Source organism: Oratosquilla oratoria, chromosome 16 (assembly GCF_046742065.1).
Source record: "Oratosquilla oratoria isolate Oo_2021 chromosome 16, ASM4674206v1, whole genome shotgun sequence".
Classification (NCBI taxonomy): Eukaryota; Metazoa; Arthropoda; class Malacostraca; order Stomatopoda; family Squillidae; genus Oratosquilla; species Oratosquilla oratoria.
The window spans coordinates 9235660-9252968 of NC_134792.1; the positions used below are offsets into that span (position 1 = coordinate 9235660).

The 17309-nt window shown below is 45.3% G+C and overlaps 1 protein-coding gene across 2 annotated transcripts in view; it reads left to right on the top strand.

Annotated features, from left to right (window-relative positions):
* The window catches only part of Spt5 (Transcription elongation factor subunit Spt5), a 188025-nt gene that overhangs the window by 48010 nt on the left and 122706 nt on the right, over positions 1 to 17309 (top strand). For both annotated transcript variants that reach the window (XM_076199318.1, XM_076199317.1), the window contains exon 9: positions 11239 to 11350. In XM_076199318.1, coding sequence (XP_076055433.1) covers positions 11239 to 11350 — 112 coding nt within the window. The remainder of the gene's footprint in view (positions 1 to 11238; positions 11351 to 17309) is intronic.

Genomic DNA, 17309 nt, shown 5'->3' on the forward strand with positions numbered 1-17309 from the left:
GGAGTGATTGTGCCAACAGCACTGTATGGCGCAGAAATATGGAACATAAGAGAGGAAGAGAGATGGAGTTTGAATGTGTTTGAGATGAGGTGTCTGAGAAGTATGATGGGGGTTACTAGGCTAGATAGAGTGAGAAATGAGGAGGTGAGGAGGAGAACAGGGGTGGAAAGGGGGTTGGGAGATAGGGTTGATGAAAGAGTATTAGGATGATTTGGACACAAGGAAAGAATGAGTGAAGAAAGACTAGTAAAAGAGGTGTGGAAGGTAGATGTGGCGGGAGTGAACATGAAGGGACGTCCTAGGATGAGGTGGATGGATGGGGTGAAGGGGGCTTTGGGGAAGAGGGGAATGTCTGTTGAGGAAGGACGGGAGAGGACAGAAGACAGGGGTGAATGGAGAATGGTTGTATATGGATGATGTTGTGATGCATGAGGTGGAATGGGCAGGGGGTTGGGGGATGAGGTAGTATGTGTGAGCAAAATTTGACGCAGCCCGAAGATATTTCTCCCCATCTTCTCCTTTATGCATGGGGGGATGGAGAGGGGGGGTCGTCAATTTAATGAAGTGGCCTTGCTGTGGATGTGCTGTGTCTTGCAACACTGCTTCTGACCCAGGGCAGTGGACAAAGTGCAGGGATGACCCATCATCCCGGAGGTGCTAAGATGAGAGGGAGGGTGGAGCCGATTTAATGAAGCAGCCTTGCTGTGGATGTGCTGTGTCTTGCGACACTGCTTCTGACCCAGGGCAGTGGACAAGGTGCAGGGATGACCCATCATCCAGGAGGTGCTAAGATAAGAGGGAGGGTGGAGGGGGTGTGGAGTGTATTTATGGATGGAATGGGTGGGAATGATTTTATGCCTTTTGGTTTTTGGCTACCTCCCTTGTAAGGGGGAGAAAGCCTTGGTATATGTATGTATGTACTTCCCTGTCATAAGCCTTTTCCAAATCCATAAAGGCACAAAAAAATCCTTACCTTTTCCTAGAGCTTTTTCACATATCTGTCTTACCACAAAAACCTAAGCTACACATCCCCCATCTGTTCAAAACCCACACTGTTCCTAACCAATTACTCCCTCTGCACCTCTCCTAATCCTCTCAGTCAAAACCCTCCCATAAGCCTTCCCAACTACACTCAACAAACTAATCCCTCTGAAACTACTACACTCACACTTGTCCCCTTTTCCCTTGTAAAGTGGAACTATACATGCAATCCTCCAGTACTCTACCCTCTTTTAGACAAACATTAAACAACCACACCAGCCAGTCCATCATCACTGTACCTCCCTTTTTTGTATACACTTCGCATGACACCCATCCATCCAGGTGTGTTACGTGCTCCCATCATTTTAATCACTGATTTCACCTCACCTTTACTTGTTTCTCCTCCATTTTCACATTCATCACTGTCATTTTCTTAGCGTTTCTCAATACAACTACCTTAACTTTCCTATCCTCCTTCACATTTAGCAACTCCCTAAAATACTCTGCCCATCTTCCTCTTTGTGCCATCTCTTCCATTATCATCATTCCATCTGCAGCTTTTACCTTTTCTTCTCTACTTCATTCGCCTCCTCTTCCTCTCTTAATTTCCTTCCAAAACATTTTTATTACTTTCAAAATTTTCTTTCATATTCTCATTCCATTTCACATCTGCTATCCTCTTTGCCTCCTTTATCTTATACTTTACTTCTCTTCCCTTTTCTTTGTATCTCTCATATGATTCTGTCATCCTATTTTGTAACCAATTTGTGAATGCTTGTTTCTTCTCTTCTCCACACCATCTTTGCACACCTTGTAACTCCTTGAACCATTCCCATTTCTCCTCCACTCCTGGTATTCCTCTTTCATTCCCTCCCACTCCTCTCTCAGCTTCTTCTTGTACTCCTACTTTTCTTTCTCACATAAGCCGTTCAAGTATCTCCCTACCTTCTGTCCTTTTCTTCTTTGTCCATCTATCCTCCGCTCTCAACTTAACTTCCACAAAAAAAATTATCTGATATTCTTCCACTCTCACCCTTTAGAATATGTCGAATGTGGAAGAAGGTGAAACTGGGAAGGGAGATGTGGGTTTTTGTAAGTGCATATAGGCCTGATAGTGAGAAGAGTGTGGAGGAAAGGGATGCTTTTTGGATTTAAATGAGTGCATAGAGGGTTGAGGAAGAAATGTCAATGTAGTGATATTGGAAGATCTTAATCCTTGGGTAGGAAATGAACCAATAGTGGGAGTGAATGGGAAGTGTGGAGTTTCAGAAGAAAATTGTAGTGGAGAGTTGATGGTGGAGATATGTCTGGGGAGTTGATGATAGCAAATATAGTGTTTAGGAAGAAAGTCAAGCTAAGTACACATGGGAGAGAGTGGTGGATGGAAAGGTGGTAGATAGGGCTAGACTATATAGTGGTAACCAGGAGAAGAGTAGGAAGAGTTTTGGATTACATGGTTTAAGGGGAGAGAGTGGGGGAATATCAGAATATTTGTTCCGAAGAATACAAACTCTTCGGTACTCCTTACCCAAGGATTACTTCGCGTAAGCCAAAGTTTCTACCGCTAACACTGTGTGTTGTTTGAAAAACACCTCACTCCGTGGGTCTGGGCAACCATTATCCTCGGTAAGGGGCCCTCCTGGGGCAAGGGGGCCCCCCCCTTCCCCCACAAGCATAGGCCGCTAAGCACCATTGTCTTCGCGGTACGGATAGAGTCAACATCTCTCACATTACCAGCTAACAATTTCGAAGTGCGGTCGGGGAACGGTATTCCCTCCAGTTATAGTGCGGTGCTTGCCCTTGCGTATTCCACGTTTCCCAATCGGCCCAATTCCCGGCCTCTTGAGATTGTGACGACATTAGGGCACCCTGCTTCGGCCATCTCCAACCTTCCAACGGCTTCCTTTGTGTTTGAGCATCCTGCATCGACGCCATCCCGCCGCCTGGAAGTGTTTGAGCACCCTCTTCCTACTCCCGTTCCTCTCCTTAACCTCCACCGAGTATTCTACGCTTCTCTGTAAGTATGGAATCTGGTCATAGTGTTGTTGTTCGCAATAGGATGTGTGCCTTCGCCCACGGCCATCTTTCTCTGCCGGGCTGCTCTCCCGCCAGCACCTGTAGATCCACACATTTGGTGTATCCACTGTAGGAATATGGAGTGTTCCCCTTCATCCCCATGTACTACGTGCGCTCACTGGGATGATAAGCAGTGGTCCGCGTATTTTCATGCTCACAAGAAAGTGCAGGCAAAGAACGAAGTACGCGCGCAGGGAAGATCCCTTTCCCGCTCACCCGAAACAAAGAGAAGGCATGCTGCGCTGGCAGAGGACAAGGGCAGTTCTCCCCCTCCTCCAAAACGTAGTAGACGGAAAGGTTGTACAACGGCTACCTCGAGTCGGTCTCAAGCCAAATTACCTCCTATTCCATCACCCAAGGCGGTTAGCTTCGACAGGCATGCGCCTCTGGCCCCCACGAACTATCCCCCGAGTACGAGCTTTTTCCCGGATGCATCCGTAGGTGGCCTCCCCGCGACGCTGCCCAGCAGCTCACCCCCCCCACGGACAAAGGACCCGATTTTGGAGCCGACGAGCGCTTCGGCCTCTCCTCCTCCTCGGGAGTCCCGCAGTCCACCTTCCTCCCATCGTAAGACGAGCCGGGTCATCCACGGAACCCTTTCTATGCCCGGGGGGCAGGAGGCCCAAGGTGTACCCACGCGCGCATTAGTTGCGGGTGACCCCTCCTCTTCCAGAGAAGGCAGTCTCCCCTTTGCCTCTCCCAGACCATCTGCACCCAGGCGGGACTCGCCAAACGGGCATTCCCTGGACCTCCTCCCCACTCTCTGTTCACTCTTCACTACGCTGAAGGAACAGATGGAGAAACAACGGGAATTTTTCCGCACTTCTCAAGCACGGTGCGTGCACTCGGAAGTCCTCCTCTTCTCTGACGCCTCCAAGGAGGGCTGGGGGGCCCACCTCAACGACGATCACGTCAGCGGTTTCTGGTCCACAGTCGAGCGGACGGCCCATATCAACTGGCTAGAGTTGAAAGCGGTACTGCTGGCTCTCCGTCATTTCTCGGATCAGATCTCGGGGAAAGTTGTGGGCATCACGTCGGACAATTCCTCGGTAGTAGCCTACCTGAACAAGCAGGGTGGCACAGTCTTCCAGGACCTCTGCCATCTCACTATGGACATCCTCCATTTAGCCAAGAATCTCTAAGTGGCACTCAGAGCTCGCTACATCCCAGGGAAGAAGAATGTCTGGGCGGACCACCTCAGCAGAAGGAATCAGGTACTCAGCACGGAGTGGTCCCTCCATCCGGAAGTGGCGACCTTCCTCATCAACAAATGGGGCTCCCCTCTGGTAGACCTTTTCGCCACCAGATGGAATCACCAGTTCCCAGTATATTTCAGCCCTCTCCCAGATCCGCTGGCAGCAGGAGAGGATGCTCTTCTGCAAAGTTGGGACAACCTCGACACCTACGCTTTCCCACCGTTTCCCTTGCTCCAGAAGGTGCTCCAGAGAGTACGAAATGCATCCAACCTTCGGATGACTTTGATCGCTCCCTGGTGGCCGGAAGCCCCATGGTTTCCAGACGCCCTCGAGCTAGCGGTGGAGGAGCCCCTGGCCCTTCAGGGAAGATCCGACCTTCTACATCAACCAGTCAACGGGGCCTGGCACAAGAACCCGTCAGCTCTGGCGCTTCACGCGTTCAGACTATGGTCCGGATCCTCCTAGAGAAGGGTTTCCCCAAAGAAGTGGCGGAAGACATGTCCTCCCCTATTCGCTCTTCCTCAGCTACCCTTTATCAAGGGAAATGGAATGCCTTTGCAGAATGGTGCCACTCCCGGGCAATAATCCCAGATCAAGCCACCATTCCTCAGATTGCCTCCTTCTGTCACTTCCTCCGGAAGTCCAAGAAGATCTCCCTCTCGGCAGTGCAGGGCTATAGGGCAGCTCTTAATCAGGTGTTTTCTCTGAAGGACATGGATCTGGCCCTGTCCCCATAGATTTCCATGCTCTTCAGACATTTCAGAAAATCATGCTCCCCCAGGGAGATCACTTCTCCTCCGTGGGATGTGGCATTAGTCCTGAACTCTCTGCGGGGTCCCCCTTACGAGCCCCTCCGAGATGCTCATTTGAAGGACCTCACCTTGAAGACAGTTTTTCTCTTGGCCCTTGCGTCTTCCAAGAGGGTCGGGGAGTTACATGCCATCTCTTATCGAGTCGCCCACTCGAAAGGATGGCACGAGGTCTCCTTCACTTTTCTGCCCCAATTCATTGCCAAAAACCAGGATCCGGCCAAAGCCGACCCCAGATTCTGGTCCTTTAGTATCCCTTCCTTATACGACTTTGTAGGGGGCGAACATGCAGAAATGGTACTATGCCCAGTACGTGCTATCTGTACCTACCTCAGGAGGACTAAGCATCTTAGACCAGACTTGCCAAGATTGTTCGTCTCTTCCAGGAGTAAGCCCAAGCCCGTCACTAAGACTTCCATTTCTTACTGGATCAAGGAAGTCATCCACAGGTCCTACACCATGAGCCCCACGGATTGCCCTAGAGCAAAAGCTCATGACCTCAGGGCAATAGGGACCTCCCTAGCCTTCTGAAAGGACCTGTCGGTCAACCAGGTCCTTCAAGCAGGTATATGGAAGTCCCAGACTACGTTCACTTCCTTTTACCTCAAAGAAGTCATGTGGGAATCCTTAGGGACCTTCTCTCTGGGTCCCATAGTGGCCGCCCAGGAAGTCTTGAGATGACATACCCCTTACCAATGGCACACAACCAACCCTGAAACCTCATCTAGGTTCTGGTTCGGCAACCACCGTGATACCTATCCAAAGTCCTTCTCATACTCCTACATTCCCTTACCGCACCGAGGGCTCTCAAGCATTCCAAGGGAATCAATTCAAGCCCTGCAAGTGGTACAAAGTGAGTATACCCTGTCTGTCTCCATTCCTGGGAACAGAACTAGGTGCCCTTCACAGTTTAGGGAAATGTATAAAGGTCTGGTCAACGTAGGTCTTAGCACACAAATTTTTTCCTTACGGAGGTTTCCCAGGCTAGATAACTACTTCCTTCCCTCCTAAGTCCGAGTCTCCTTGGGTAAGGAGTACCGAAGAGTTTGTATTCTTCGGAACAAATGTAATTTTCACAGGAAAATTAATTTTTCCCTGATACAAACCTGAGGTACTCCTTACCTCTAATGTCCCTCCTCAGCCACCCCTCTAATAGTTCCTTCTACCTGGCCTGTCAAACCTCGTGATTAATTTCATACCTGGCTCAGACAATGGTGCTTAGCGGCCTATGCTTGTGGGGGAAGGGGGGGGGGGCCCTTGCCCCAGGAGGGCCCCTTACCGAGGATAATGGTTGCCCAGACCCACGGAGTGAGGTGTTTTTCAAACAACACACAGTGTTAGCGGTAGAAACTTTTGGCTTACGTGAAGTAATCCTTGGGTAAGGAGTACCTCAGGTTTGTATCAGGGAAAAATTAATTTTCCTGCAAAAATTACATTTTTTGGTGGAAGGTAAGTTGAGAGTGGAGGATAGAGAAAGAGGAAAAGTACAGAAGGTAGGGAGGTGCTTAGAGTAAACTGCTTAAATGAGAAAGAAAAGGAATACAAGAAGAAGCTTAGAGAGGAGTGGGAGGAAGTGAAGGATAGAGTAGAACTAGGAATGGAGGAAGAATGGGAATGTTTCAAGGAGGGAGTCACAAGGTGTGCAAAGTTGGTGTATGGACCAAGGACAGGAGAAAATAGAAGAAAGGGTAGTGAGTGGTAGGATAATGAAACAAAAAAATTTGTAGAAAAGAAGCAAGCTTTCAAAAATTGGTTACAAAATATGATGAATCATATGAGAAGCACAAAAAAAAGAGAAGAAAAGTAAAGCCTAATATAAATGAAGTAAAGAGGAAAGCAGATGTGAAATGAGGTAAGGGTATGACAAAAAAATTGATGTAATAAAAAAATGTTTTGGAAGGAAATTAAGAGAGCATAAGGAGATGAATCTTCTAGAGAGGAAAAGGTTAAAGGTGCAGATGGAGAGATGACAATGGAAAAGACAGCAGTAAGAGGAAGATGTGCAAAGTATTTTAGGGAGATGCTAAATGTGAAGGAAGATAGGGAGGGAAAGGTAGTTGTAGTGGGAATCACTAAGAAAATGACAGTGATGAATGAGGAAAATGAAGGAGAAATAAGGAAAGATGAGGTGAAAGCAGTTATTGAAATGATGAGAACAGGTAAGGCACCAGGTATAGATGGGTGTCATGTGTAGTGTTTAAAAATGGAGGTACAGTGTTGGTGGACTGGCTGGTGAGGTTGTTTAATGTTTGTTTAAAAGAGTGTAGAGTGCTGGAGGAGTGCCTGTATAGTCCCACTTTACAAAGGAAATGGGGATAAGCATGAGTGTAGTAGTTTCAGAGTAGTTTGTTGAGAGTAATTGGGAAAGTATATGGGAGGGTTTTGATTGAGAGGATTAGGAGAGGAACAGAGGGAGTAATTGGTGAAGAACAGTGGGGGTTTAAGACAGGTAGGGGAGGTGTGGATCAGATTTTTGTGGTAAGACAGATATGTGAGAAAGCTTAAGGAAAAGGTAAGGATGTTTTTTGGGGGCTTTATGGATATTGAAAAGATTTAGGGAGTTGCTAAATGTGAAGGAGGATAGGGAGGGAAAGATAGCTGCAGTGGGAAATGCCAAGAAAATGACTGTGATGAGTGAGGAAAATGGAGGAGAAATAAGGAAGGAGGAAGTGAAGGCGGTTGTTAAGATGATGAAAGCAGGTAAGGCACCTGGTCTGAATGGATGCCATGCAGAATGCCTAAAAAAAGGAGGTACAGTAATGGTGGACTGGCTGGTGAGGTTATTTAATGTTTGCTGGAGAGAGGGTAGAGTGCTGGAGGACTGGAGGAGTGCCTTTATAGTTCCACTTTACAAGGGAAAAGGGGACAAATGTGAGTGTAGTAGTTTCAGAGGGATTAGCTTGTTAAGTGTAGTTGGGAAGGCTTATGGGAGGATCTTGATTGAGAGGATTAGGAGAGGAACAGAGGGAGTAATTGGTGAGGAACAATGTGGATTTAGGACAGGTAGATGTGTAGATCAGATATTTGTGGTAAGACAGATATGTGAGAAAGCTATAGGAAAGGGGAAGGATGTTTTTTTGGGCTGTTTTGGATCCGGAAAAGGCTTATGACAGGGTAGACAGGAAGGCACTATGGGAGGTTTTGCGGATATACGGGATAGGAGGAAAGTTTCTAGGAGCTGTCAAGAGTTTTTATGAGAGTAGTAGAGCATGTGTCAGGATTAGAAATGGAGAGAGTGAGTGGTTCGAGGTAAAGGTGGGACTACGTCAGGGATGCGTTATGTCCCCTGGCTGTTCATCTTGTACATCGAAGGGGTGGTGCGAGAGGTAAATGCAAGGGTAGTGGGTCAGGGATTGGAGATGGTTAAAGAAAATGGAGAAAAGTGGGAGGTGAGCCAGCTGTTGTTTGCAGACAACACTGCACTTGTGGCAGGAATGGAGGAGGGATTGAGGAAGATGGTGATGAGATGTACAAGGGGTGAAAGTGGCAGCAGACTGGAAGTGAGCATTAAGGGAGAGCGACTGGAGGAAGTGGATAGTTTTAGATACTTGGGTGCAAATGTGATAGGAAAAGGTGGAGTGGTGGTAGAGGTAGAATGTAGATTGAGAGAAGTGAATAAATGCCTTGGTGGATTAAAAAGTGTAATGAGGAATAGACATTTGGGAATGGATGCTAAGAGGAGACTGTATGAAGGAGTGATTGTGCCAACAGCACTGTATGTGGTAGAAACATGGAACATAAGAGAAGAAGAGAGGAGTTTGAATGTGTTTGAGATGAGGTGTCATAGAATTATGATGGGGGTTACTAGGCTAGATAGAGTGAGAAATGAAGAGGTGAGGAGAAGAACAGTGGTGGAAAGGGAGTTGGGAGATAGGGTTAATGAAAGGGTATTAGGATGGTTGGGACACATGGAAAGAATGAATGAAGAAAAAATAAAAGAGGTATGGAAGGCAGATATGGAGGGAGTGAACATGAGGGGACGTCCAAGGATGAGATGGATGGATGGAGTGAAAAGGGCTTTGGGGAAGAGGGGAATGTCTGTTGAGGAAGGACAGGAGAGGACAGAAGATGGGTGAATGGAGAATGGTTGTATATGGATGATGTTGTGATGCATGAGGTGGAATGGGTGGGGGGATGGGGGGTGAGTTAGTATGTGTGAGCCCGAAGGGATTTCTCCCCGTCTTCTCCTTTTCTGCATGGGGGGAGCGGAGAGGGGGGGGTCGTCAATTTAATGAAGCGGCCTTGCTGTGGATGTGCTGTGACTTGCGACACTGCCTCTGACCTAGGACAGTGGACAAGGTGCAGGGATGACCTGTCATCTAGGAGGTGCTAAGATAAGAGGGATGGTGGAGGGGAGTGGAGTGTATTTAGGGATGAAATGGGTGGGAATGATTTTATGCCTTTTTCTTTTTGGCTACCTCCCTTGTAAGGGGAAAAAAATCCTTGGTACATGTATGTATTTATGAAAAGATTTATGACAGGGTAGACAGGAAAGCACTGTGTGAAGTATTGCAGATATATGGGATAAAAGGAAAGATGCTAAAAGTGGTCAGCAGTTTTTACAAAAGTAGTAGAGCCTGTGTTAGAATTAGAAGTGGAGAAAGTGAGTGGTTTGAGGTAAAGGTGGGATTTCACCAGGGATGTGTTGTTGTTTTGGCTGTTCAATTTATACATGGATGATATGGAGCAAGAGGTAAGTGCAAGTATAATGGGCTGGGGATTGATAGTGATTAAAGAAAATTGAGAAAAATGGGAGATAAGCCAGTAGTTGTTTGCTGGCAATGCTACTCTTTTGGCAAGGTGTGTGAAAGAAGGAAGTTGAAGATGAATATGGGTAAAAGTAAGGTGATGAGATGTACAAGAAGAGAGAGTGGTAGCAGGCTGGAAGTGAGTGTTGAGGGAGAGCTGAGGAAGTAAATAGCTTTAGATACTTGGGTGCAAATGTGGCAGGAAAGGGAGGAGTGGAGGTGGAGGTAGAATGTAGATTGAGAAAAGCAAGTAAATTCCTTGGGGGATCAAAAAGTGTAATGAGAAATAGACATTTGGAAATGGATGGTAAGAGGAGATTGTATGAAGGAGTGATTGTGCCAACAGTGCTGTATGGGGCAGAAAAATTGAAATAGGAGTGTAAGAGTTTGAATATGTGTGAGATGAAATGCCATAGAAGTATGATCGGGGTTACTTGGTTGGATAGAGTGAGAAGAAAGGTGATGAGTAGAGCAGGGGTGGAAAGGGAGTTGGGAGATAGGGTTGATGAAAGAGTATTGGGATAGTTTGGACACATGAAAAGAATGATTGAAGAAAGATTAGTAAAAGAGGTGTAGAAGGCAGAGGTGGAGGTAGTGAACTTGAGAGGGGCAACCAAGGATGAGATGGATGAATGGGGTAAAAGGGGCATTGGGAAAGAGGGGAATGTCTGTTGAGGAAGGAAGGGAGAAGACAGAAGATAGGGGTGAGTGGAGAATGTGTATGAATGATGCTGTGATGCATGGGGTTGGGGTGTGTGTGAATTATATTTTGATGTAGTCTGGAGGGATTTTTCCCCCATCTGCTCTTTTTCTGCATGAGGGAATGGAGAGGATGGGTTGCTGATTAAATGAAACAGCCCTTCTGTGGATGTGCTGTTATTTGTAAAATTTGCTTCTGACCCAGGGCAGTGGGTGAGATGCAGGGATGACCTATCATCCAGGAGGAGCCAAGATAAAAGGGAGGGAGTGGGGTGAAAAGGAGTGGAGTATGTGGGGATGAGTGGAGTGGATGTTATGCCTTTGTTTTTTGCTACCTCCCTTGTAAGTGGGAAAAAGTCATTGGTAAATGTATGGTACACAACAGTATTAAGAGTAGGGGGACAGCATAAGGGAGGGACAGTCATAGTATAATAAAGTAGCATTATTTCTCTATGAATAGAGATTTCCTCTATCACACCATAAAGTATCAGCTACTTGCTACTGACATAACAAAGGTCTTGTACAAGAAACCCTTGCCTGTGAAATGGTTGCCTTCAAAGATAAGGAAGTCACCATCCTGAGTCTCTTCCCCACCCATGGTTTTAATAGCATCACTGTCAATTAAATTGACCCCCTAAATTAAGGTAGTAGTATAGACATTACTAGAATTAAATTGTTAAGCAGGTTTTTCTGGTGTTGGGAGTATTACACCAACTTTCATTTTTTCAGGTATTTTCAAGGATGATCTTGCCCAGGTAGATTATGTAGATCCTTCACAGAACAATGTGCACTTGAAGCTCATCCCACGTATTGACTACACTCGCATGCGTGGAGCACTCAGGTACTTGATTTTTAATATTGGTATTTTCATCTGATAAGGATGTATGCATGCATATACCAAAGGCTTTTTCCCCCTTACAAGGGAGGTAGCCAAAAAATAAAGGCATAAAAACCATTCCCACCCATTCCATCCCTAATCCATTCCACTCCCCTCCACACACTACCCTCCCTTTTATCTTGGCACCTCCTGGATGATGGGTCATCCCTGCATCTTGTCCAATGCCCTGGGTCAGAAGCAGTGTCACAAGACACAATACATCCACAGCAAGGCCACTTCATTAATTTGGTGACCCCCCTCTCCATCCCCCCATGCAGAAAAGGAGAAGACGGGGAGAAATCCCTTCGGGCTGTGTCAAATTTTTCTCATACTACCTCACCCTTATCCCCCACCCATTCCACCTTGTGCATCACAACATCATCCATATACAATCATTCTCCATTCACGCCTGTCTCCTATCCTCTCCCATCCTTCCTCATCTCAAACACATTCAAACTCCCTCTCTTTTCCTCTTTTATGTTCCATGTTTCTGCCCCATACAATGCAGTTGGCACAATCACTCCTTGATAAAATCTCCTCTTAGCATCCATTCCCAGATGTCTATTTCTCATTACACATTTTAATCCACCAAGGCACTTACCCGCTTCTCTCAATCTACATTCTACCTCCACCTCCACCCCTCCCTTTCCTGCCACATTCACACCCAAATACCTAGAACTATCCACGTCCTCCAGTCTCTCTCCCTTAATGTTCACTTCCAGTCTGTTGCCATTTTCCCCCCTTGTACATCTCATCACCTTTTACCCACATTTATCTTCAACATCCTTCTTTCACACACTCTCCCGAACTCTGTCACTAATTTCCTTAATCCCTCTGATCCTGCCACAAGCACAGTGTTGTCTGCAAAAAACAGCTGGCTCACCTCCCATTTTTCTCCATTTTCTTTAACCATCTCCAATCCCTGACCCACCACCCTTGCATTTACCTCTCACACTGCCCCATCCATGTATAAGTTGAGCAGCCAGGGTGATATAACACATCCCTGACAAAGTCCCACCTTTACCTCAAACCACTCTCTTTGTTTCTAATCCTGACACACGCCCTACTACTCTTGTAAAAACTATTGACTGCTCCTAAAAGCTTTCCTCCTATCCCGTATATCTGCAAAACCTCCCACAGTGCCTTCCTGTCTACCCTGTCATAGGCCTTTTATAGATCCATAAAAGTCCAAAAACCTTTTCCTATAGCTTTCTCACATATTTGTCTTACCACAAAAATCTGATCTATGCAACCTCTACCAGTCCAAAATCCACACTGTTCCTCACCAATTACTCCCTCTGTTCCTCTTCTAATCCCCTCAGTCAAGACCCTTCCATAAGCCTTCCCAACAACACTTGACCACTTCCATACGGTGACGCCTACATAGGCGGCATGAGGAGCAAGTGGGTACTCGATGATGCCAACGTCGCCATCTTGATTATATTTATTGTAGTCGTACCTACGTAATTTCCATTCTCTCTAAACTAGCTTCATCAATTTTCTATGGTTATCAAAATACACGGGTGAAAGAGAACAAACGATTGAGCATTGACTTTATTTTTTATAATGAGATTATTATGACGCAACATCACACATCGGGCAGCTAATGCTGCCAGACGTGCGATGTGCCCCGGAGTGAAGAGGTTAACAAGCTAATCCCTCTAAAACTACTACACTCATACTTGTCCCCCTTTCCCTTGTTTAGTGGAACTATACAGGCACTCCTCCAGTCCTCCGGCACTCTACCCTCTCTCAAACAAACATTAAATAACCTCACCAGCCAGACCACCATCACTGTACCTCCTTTTTTTCAGACATTCTGCATGGCATCCATGCAGGCCAGGTGCCTTACCTGCTCTCATCATCTTAACAACTGCCTTCACTTAATCCTTCCTTATTTCTCTTCCATTTTCCTCACTCATCACAGTCATTTTCTTAGCACTTCCCACTGTAACTATCTTTCCCTTCATATCCTCCTTCACATTTAGCAACTCTCTAAAACACTCGTCCCATCTTCCTCTTACTGCTTTCTCTTCCATTATCATCTCTCATCTGCACCTTTTACCTTTTCTCTACTTGATTCTCTTTCTTTTCCTCTCTTAATTTCTATTCAAAACATCTTTTTATTACTTTCAAAATTTTCTGTCATACTCTTACTCCATTTCACATCCGCTCTCCTCTTTGCCTCCTTTATCTTGTGCTTTACTTCTCTTTTCTTTCTACCTCTCATATGACTCCCTCATCCTATTTTGTAAACAATCTGTGAAAGCTCGCTTCTTCTCATATACAACCTTGTTTGTTTCCTCATCCTACCACTCGCTACCCTTCCTCCTATTTCCTCCCATTCTTCTTGTTCCACACACCATCTTTGCACACCTTATGACTCCCTCCTTGAACCATCCCCATTCCTCCAATACTCCTAGCTCTACTCTATCCTTCACTTCCTCCCACTCCTCTCTCAGCTTCTTGTACTCCTTCTCCTATTCTTTCTTATTTAAGCAATTCACTCTAAGCACTTCCATACCTTTTGTCCTTTTCCTTTTTCTCCATCTATCCTCCACTCTCAACTTACCTTCCACCAGAAAATAATCTGATATTCCCCCACTCTCTCCCCTTAGCACATGTACATCCTTAACTTCCAATTATACTCCTATCTACCACTACATAGTCCATTAACGCTCTATTTACCACCTTTCCATCCACTCTCTCCCATGTATGTTTATGCTTGACTTTCTTCTGAAACACTGTATTTGCTATCATCAACTCTCTAGACACATCTCCACCATCAACTCTCCACTATGATTCTTTCCAGGAACTCCGCATTTCCCAACAATCCCTCTACTGGTTCATATCCTACCCTAGCATTAAGGTCTCCCAATACTACTACATTGACATTCCTCCCTAGTCCCTCTATGCACTCATTTAAATCTATCCAAAAAGCCTCCCTTTCTTCTACACTCTTCTCAGTACCAGGCCCATATGCACTAACAAAAACCCACATCTCCTTTCCCAGTTTCACCTTCATTCACATTAACCTTGAAGAAACCTCCTATCACTCCTTTACACATTTACCTATCTCTTCACTTACTAGTATAGCCACCCCTTCTCTCCCTCATCCCCTCTTCACTCCTGAGAACCTCCCAACTACACTCCCAAACTCACACTCGCCCTTCCACCTCAACTTAGTTTCACTCAAAGCTAACACATCCATCTTTCTTCTCACAAACATACTACCTATCTCTTCCCTTTTATTCTCATCTGTACCACATCCACACACATTAAAAGACCCAAACCTTAGGGTACTGGTTGGAAAACTCCTAGACCCTCTTATGCCTTTTTTTTTTTTATTAGTTATGTCCCCTGTGGGGCAAGGAGAAGGATGCCTAGTCCCAATCCCTGTCCCATTTTTTCTCGCTTCTTATGATCCAAGTGGAAATATTTGGTTGCAGCATTCTTTTCCCCCACCACAGGGTAGGTCAAAACAAGGAAATGAAATTCAGAGAAATGGTACAGGACAGCAACAAGGGGTTGGGGGACAGCATGACAGAGGGATAGTAGCAGTATAGTAAAAGTGTCATCATTTCTCTGTGAGCAGAGTCCTCTATCACAGACAAAATGATGTCTGGCTCTGGTTCATAGGGGTGCCCCATATAGAACCTAAAGTATCAATTGCAAACTACTTTGCCACAACAGCATGCAGCCAATACCCCATGCACAAATGACACATTTACTTTGGCACTATTTGAAGTAGATTACATTGATAACTACATCATGCTACATTGTCAATTACTGTAGATTGATAGTATAAGAAAGAATGCCAAGGGGCATATATGTTCAGGAGTCCCTCAAATAACGCGGATTCAAATAACACGGATTCAATCATACGCAGATTTTATTTCAAAACCATCTCAAATGTAGAGAACCGTTTTAAAATTCGCGCCAAGTCGGGCACGCATATGCACTCACGCGGCAACATCACATACATTTGTAGTGACTGCTTTCAATTTTACCATATACAGTCGATCCTCATATAACGCGGTCATTATGTACACTGGGAACTGCTCAAACAAGGGTGTGGGGCGAGGGATAGCCGTGGGTGGCTGCCTGCGGTTACGTGTCAACTTCCAGGTACTGATGCAGGAGGGAGGGAGGGGAGTAGGGGGTAGCCAACAAGCTTTAGCTTTTCGCTTCCACCACATGTGCCGTGCTATCGTGAAATTTTACCGCCCTAACCTGTTGAAGTGTAATGTTTCTTTCGTTTGGAACACAACTAATAAGTCTGATAATGACTGCGCTTGTCATGTCTTAATTTCTCTTATGAGGTTATTGTTGTTACTGGCAGTGGTGGTTTGGGAGATCAAAAACAGACATATACACGCTTACACATGTGTAGACACGCACACGTAGACACGTGTTAGACAACCAGTGTATGTTGTGAATGCGCATGCGTGTACACACAAATACGAACACAGACACACGCACGTACATGCTTACTTGTACATGTGAACACAGACACATACATGCACGCACGCGCACACACACACACACACACACACACACACACACACACTTTCAACGAACGGACGGCTTGAAGAACGTTCCGAAGAAAAGTGCCGATTGTGGATCCCAACGCAAAGAGAAGTACCTTTTTGTATTTGCAGGGTGGGGGGAAATTGCTCGTGAGGCAGTAGGTAAGTAGGAAAAGAGGAGAAGGGGAGGGATTGCTGGGGAAATGGAAGGAAATGAGGATGTGGAGGACTTGGCCCAGGCAGACGGGCGTAAGGTCAACATGAAACGACCACCGGACCAGCTCAGTGATGACGAAATGGCAAATAAAAATGTAAAGATTAGAAGTATAGAGAGGAGCAATACAGTAGAAAGTGACGAGAATATGTTCCAGGGATTTAAAGAGGGTGGGGGGGACACAACCCCCCCCGACTGATAAGACTAGAGGAGAGAGTTGATAAGGTGATCGAGGACTTGGAACGTAAGTTAGGTAATGTTGACTCCATTTTCCAGAGAATTGAAAGGTTGGAACAACTAGAGAAGGCTAACAGAAACTTAACTGAAGAAGTAGAGGACCTAAAAAGACAGTTAGGAAATGTAAAGGAGGAGAATGAGAAATTGAAGAAGAATAGTAATGAAAACAGTGAGAAAATAGCTACAGAAGCTAAAAATTGGAGAATAACTCAAGAAGGGAATAAGGTTTCATTCACTGACATAGTCAAACAGCAATTGAAAGAACATAATGAAGACTCAGTTATTAAAGTGATGAGACAGAAGGAGAATATAGTAAGAGAATTAGCTGACAAAAAGAAATGTATAATTATATTAGGAATGGAAGAGAAACATAACCCAGATAGAACCGCAAGAATCAAGGAGGAAAATGAAAGGGTAAGCAGTTTATTAAAATTAGTCCAGGAAGATGAACCAGAAATTATAAAGGAAATTGAGGAAAAATTCAGACTCGGAAAATATAGTACAGATAAGACCAGACCAATTAAGATTAAATTCAGGTCACAAACAACGGCAGAGAAAATTCTATCCAAGACAGGGAAACTAGCAACAAATGATCAATATAAAAAGGTATGGATAAAAAGAGAAATGAATAAGGAGGAAAGAGAGGCAGAAAAGCAGAAAAGAATTGAAGCTAAGGCAAAAAACGAGGAAAGAACGGAGTCAGAGAAAGAGAGATTCTATTGGAGAGTAGTGAACATGAAAATAAAGCAGTTCGACATACTAAAGAAAAACATAAGGGAAACAGAGAACACAATGGAAGTGGCAGAAAACTAAGAGTGTCTTACACAAATATAGATGGATTGATAACAGGATTGAATGAACTGAATGATTATTTGAAAGAAAAAGAACCGGACATAATGGGAATTGTAGAAACAAAATTAAAAGGCCCACTACCACCCAACAG